Raw genomic sequence first — 6,000 nt, 5'->3', positions numbered from 1 at the left:
CCCACAGCAAGAATTCCTCCTACTAGGAGACAAACCTTGCCCACAGCAAGAATTCCTCCTCAGCTCAAGCTAGGAGACCCTATTTTAAGAAAGTATTTTCAAAGAATAACTTTTTATCACATTTGAACCAGATTCTACATTTTATCGATTTAGTTAAATATTCTATGTGGCGGTAATTTCACACAATTTAAAAATATGGAAAAGGAAAACTTTGTCAGTTCAATAAAGATGACTAAATTAGTAATGGCATCAAAGTAAGTTTGAGCTAATAGTTTTTGACATTTTCTAAATTAAAATAAAGTACAAAGGGGAAAGGACACTAGCTTGTAATCTTTTTTTTTTTTTTTTTCTGACTCCTCTTTTTGATTTTAGGGGCCGAGTAACTAGAAATGGGAAAAACATAAAAAACAGAATAACAATTTTGAGATTTATCTGCACAAAAAGAGAAAAGACACTCTCCTATTTCTATGTAGTTCAACATATATCAGCTTTTGAACATAAGATCTTCGTCCTTCTTCCTTGCATGGTGCTTGAAAATCCAGCGCCATCCTTTCATACTTTTCCTGCCCTTCCTCATCTCTCTCTCATTCACTGTAATCCTACAAGAACCCCCATTTCTGAAACTCTCGTCCCCTCTGAAATTCTCCAAACTACAACCTCCACATTCATGCGCCACAAAACTACAACCTCTCATGCTGCCAAAACCAGAGTCATGACCTGATAATACAGCCATTTTTGCTGCAGAGAAATCTGCCTTTGATTCTGATGAGTAATCAAGCTTCAAGTCGATAAAGCCCGAATCATCCATACAACTGAAGTCACTCTCTTTGAGTGAGAAAACACGTCTACTTGCTCCATTAAAACCAGCATCAGGCTCCAAAACACCACCCCTCTTCACGCTCTTGAAATCAGCACCTTTTTCAAGCTCCAAAAGAACGTCTTTCTTTTCCCCATCAAATCCACTTTTTCTTGGCTCTGCTTCACTAAATCCGCTTCTTCTTGCAGAATCTAAAAGCAGACCCCCGTTGACACCAGAACTCCTGGCCGCAGAAATGGAACTCCTAGCAGCTGAGACAACCAAATCCCCACCATCCTCTGAACCAAACCACCCACCACCCCTGAAACTGCAAAGAGACCTTGATCTAGACACACCCATGTAATCAACCAACCACAAATCAGTTTTCTCATCACACCCACCAACACTCGATCTATCGCAAGTTTTTCCTCTTTTCTTCCTAAACAGCCTCCCAATTTTCCAGAACCCACTTCTTTTAATCTCAACACAGCTGCTGCTGCTCCTTTTGAGCATTAACACTTCCCCAGATTTCTCTTGGTCTCTGGGCTTCGAATGTGACTGTGAAATTTCACCTTTTTCATTCTCTATCAGGAATGAGACTCGACCAACACTACCTACCTCAACAGAGCATGAATTGCGAACTGAAGACATGTCGGAGCAAGAGCAAGAAGAGAGGCGCTGCTCTCCACAGTCAGAACAGACCAGCTTGATGAGCCGATCCTTGAGACAGTAAGCACATATCCCAACTGAGGATGAATAAGGGTGCTTCTTGCATGGAAGATCCGATGAACAGTAGTACTCAACGTCGCTGTTGAATGCATCCACTGCTTTGCCTCTTTCTTTCATTGCTTCTCCAATTCCTGTAAATGCAGCTTCAAACAACACTGGAATCAGCAAAGACTCGGAAAAGTAACAAGACTTTTATTTACGAGGTAGTAGGAAGATAATCAAATGCTTGGTATATTTAAAAATGGCGAGGCTATCAATCAGAGGAAACAAACTGTGATATTTCGGATTTCAAGAATCAAGATGCTGTGACATATGGATGGAGCGATAGGAAAGGACAGAGGCGTCAACTTTACGTTTTCTTTCCAGGAAACAGTGCTAGGTAGGAAAAAAAGAGTGACGCGAGAAAGCACAAAAAAAAGGCATTATTGTGTAGGGAAGTGAATGCCACAGCAAATTGAGTAAATCAGTGAACAAAAGTCCCTCATAAATTCCAGGCCTGCATGCATTTGTACCATCAATGCTACCCTCCCTCCCTCCCTCCCTCCATACTCCCACTTCAATTTTTCTTCGAGGAATAGTATATACATAATATATTGTATAATAATATTATAAAATAAGATATTTTTGTAAAATTATATTATTTTTATAAGATATTTTATAAAAATATTCTTTATTTAAAATATAATTATGTAAAGTATTGTAAAAAATATTATGTAAATTATTTTCGTTTTTCTTTACTAAAACTTACCAGAAAATTAAAAAAATAAAAATAAAATGAAAAGAGATTGAGTCCCACCACAAATGCAATTCACAGTCTCTAAGAGATAGGCTGGTCTGGGGATCAATCAACCTGTCTTATGTTGAATGGTCTCATTTTGTAAAAATTTCCACATTTTCTATCTTTTTGTTTGTCTCTTTCGTTTGACTTTGTCCACAAAATGACATGAATTCCCCTTCTGAATCCTTTTATCATGAAAGAAAAAGAAAAAAAGTGTCTCCATTCTCACTCCCCAATTGCAATGTATCTGATTTTTCTTGGATCAGTGGGATGTGAAAGTAACACATCAAACTAACATGAGTCAAGCACACGTATCAAATTGTCCACTGCCCTTTTTAAATCGTATAATCATGCAGCTAGACAGTCTAATAACATGTCGTTTTCCCATGGATCTGGAGCACGTGTTCCCACCCAACCAATACTTTTGTTGCAGACTGAACGATCGCCAAGGCCAAAGCTTTCCTCTTTAACCCAGAACTTTTTTTGGGAGGAAAAAGAACGGTTCTGATTTGAGCAAGAGCAGGTACAATCATACAGATGCGAGGCTCTGTAGAAGCAGCCTAAAAGGAGGGGTCTGAAGCATGCTCTGCCACAGACAAAACTAGGGATGATGAGGACAGATGTCACGTTAAAAAGCAAAGCAGATTGGACTTTGACGTGCCGTGGGGTACTCGTAAACTGACTATATACTCTGTAGATTTGTTATCCTTCAAGACTTTTCCATATATACGCAAAAAAATTCGTGGGACCTTTCTACTGACTGGATGCGTGCCCACTTCTATCTCAATCACCGAACGCTTCTTGGCATTACCGCGATTGGACTAATCTCTACCGCGATTGGCATTCCTCTCTCTCTCTCTGGCTTCTGCAGATTACCAAGGCCTTAAGTTTTTTAGAATTTTTTTTTTCAGATTTTTCATTTTTTATCTCTATTTCATCCAAATTATCCTAAAATGGTGATTAGCAAGTTCACACAATAATGGGATTGAAGCTGGGACTGGGGAGTCAATGCCTCGGCGGGAGGGAGAGACAGAAAAAGAAGACGAAAAGGAGTACAGACAGACACGTCTACCTTGAGACATCATGGCTGAGTAGCACGCAACACGCATGCAAGATCTCTATGCATCATTGGGGGACATGAACAATTGTTAGGCGGAATGTATTGTATTTTTTTTTTATTAATTTTTTTTTTTTTCTGAAACTATGGTGATAATCATGATGTTGGTCTGCGTTCACTAATAATCATCATGTTGCTTTGTCATTCATTGAAGGAAGTCTTTTTGAAAATGTTTGGGGATGATGAGGTTGAGCTGTGCAAGTGTCGGAGTCTGGACTGGAGACATTGTTAATTTGAAGCATATAGATTTTAGTGCTGCTTCTTTTGAAATGAAATTGTTCAATGATTAACTACAAACCTACTCACTGATTTATTAACAATGTTTGTTGTCTGACATGCACCTCCTTGGGACCCTTTTCCAGAGCCTGCAGTCAAATGGCAACATTATTAATCCTGTCAATAAATGTATTTTGTGGTAACTCTAAAGAGATTTTACATTCTGCTGGGCTTGGGTCTTGTCATTTGCCCTGAAAGTGGTTGGGCCCCCTTATCAAATTTGTTTAGTTTTGGGCTTGAAAAACATTTACAGCCATATATAAAAATCCTAGGAGCTTAGTAAAAGAAGAAAAAGGAAAATCAAACTTTCGTCTCTCCGAAAGGTACCCCCATCTCCCTCTCTCCCAGTTTTCATCTGTTTCAGTGTTTCCCACTCTGCTTGTTAAGTGGAACACAGAATTGATAAATGTAAAAATGCAATAATTCTGGTTATCTAAGGACTGGAACCTCCACACACACTCATTTGGGTGAATTCGAGAATTTTCATTGTTTCAAATTGTAAACAGGGACTTCTACTTGTACTAGACTCTACAACAAAAATAACAACTAACTGACCCATTAACTAAACGTGGCCCAACATGGCCTCTTTATCTGAACGGATAAGAAATTGACTAAATACCCATAAGAAATTAAATAAAGACCCAACATATATATAACGCCTAAGAAACCCTAAAGACCCTTCAGACCATCTTCCTTCTTCTGCGCATCACATAACAATGCTCACAAGATTTTGCCCACAAAATTGGGGAACCTTCTTTGCATCTCCTCCAAATCTTCCCAGGTAGCATCCTCCATTGTTGTCCCTTTCCATTGTACTAGGACCTCGACTCCGGCATGATGCCCTCATTTCACAAGTCACCACTACAACACTTGCTCTGGTTCAGGAGCTAGGGTTCCATCGCGGTTGACTTGGGGAAGTTGGGGTATCAGCTGGACATGGGTTCCGAGCTTCCTTTTGAGGCACGATGCATAAAAGGTTGGAAATATTTGTGATTCCTAGGGCAAATCCAATCTATACGAAACTTTTCCCACCTTCTAGAGAATCTTGAAGGGCCCGTAATACCTTGGCGAGATCTTCAGATTTCTCCTCATCGCCACTATCATCTATTTGTACAACCTTAATCTCAGGTAAACCTACTCTCCCTCTTTAAGTTCTCCGTCAGTTCTAAGTTTATCAGCATACTGTCTCTTGTTGTTTTGTGACTCGTACAAATTTTCATGGACCAGTTGTGCTATGAAATCACGACTCCTCAACTCCTCCTCGACTGACTGAACACGAGTTGCCATGACTCGTAAGGTAGTAATCGTGGTGGGGGTTGTCCATAGACAGCCTCGTATGTTGAGATCTGTGTTGAACTGTGTCTTGAAGTGCTGTAAACATATTCTGCTAGTGGTAACCATCGTGTCCAATCTTTGGGCCTGTCACTAGAAAAACAACATAAATAACATTAAGTGTCTTGTTTGTTACCTCTGTTTGGCCATCCGTTTAAGGATGATAGACTGAACTCATGAGCAGATCTGTCCCACAGATCCTACATAGCTCCTTCCAAAATTGGCTTGTAAATATAAGATCTTTGTCACTTACAATTGTCTGCGGATCCCATGTAGCTTGAATATATTTTCCAAAAATAGTCTAGCTACTATGAAAGCTGTGTATGGATGTGTAAGTGACAAGAAATGTGCATACTTACTTAACCTGTCAACCACTACCAAGATAATAGTTTTCCCTCCCGAGGGTGACAACCCTTCTATGAAATACATGCTAATGTCCTCCCCATTATTGTCTGGTATAGGAAGAGGTTGAAGTAACCCTGCAGGGTGGATGGTTTCAACCTTATTCTCCTGGCATACATCACATTCTCTAATGAAGGCTCAGATATCACTACGCTGACCAAGCCAGAAAAATTCCTTTTTTACTCTTGCATTTGTTTTATGCACTTCCGTGTGACCCCCTAATGGGCTGCTATGGAATTGCTGCAGGATTTGTTATTGGAAGGGCACAAGAGTTCCCAAATGTAATCTTCCCTTATAAAAGAGAAGATCATTTCGAAATTGGCAGAAAGCTGGATCCAGGGTCCCTTAGTGGTAGAGGCTGATAAGCTTCTACAACAATGGATCTTGGTGGTAACATCTCTTCAATTCCTCTAACCACTTAGTTTGCATCATATTAATTGCTTGGATTGTTATGGTCTGGTTTTGGTTGTGATTGGTGTTTGGAGGGTGGTTTGTGTGTTTGTGGTTGGCTAGGTTAAGGGTTGGATCTAGATTTTTGTTGGAGAATCTGTGGTTTTGGGCTCGGTGTTT

At 39.8% G+C, this 6,000-nt stretch overlaps 1 protein-coding gene across 1 annotated transcript; it reads right to left on the bottom strand.

The window, feature by feature from the left end:
• Positions 1-263: 263 nt before the first annotated feature.
• LOC121257300 lies at positions 264-2,064 on the bottom strand. The gene is made up of 2 exons (XM_041158261.1): positions 1,879-2,064; positions 264-1,656 (listed from the first exon to the last, which is right to left on the bottom strand). Exon 2 carries the CDS (start codon positions 1,640-1,642, stop codon positions 485-487), a length of 1,158 nt encoding a protein of 385 aa, XP_041014195.1. The 5' UTR covers positions 1,643-1,656; positions 1,879-2,064; the 3' UTR covers positions 264-484.
• Positions 2,065-6,000: the final 3,936 nt, after the last annotated feature.

Source organism: Juglans microcarpa x Juglans regia, chromosome 3S (assembly GCF_004785595.1).
Source record: "Juglans microcarpa x Juglans regia isolate MS1-56 chromosome 3S, Jm3101_v1.0, whole genome shotgun sequence".
NCBI lineage: Eukaryota > Viridiplantae > Streptophyta > Magnoliopsida > Fagales > Juglandaceae > Juglans > Juglans microcarpa x Juglans regia.
This window is presented reverse-complemented; position numbering and strand designations above follow the sequence as displayed.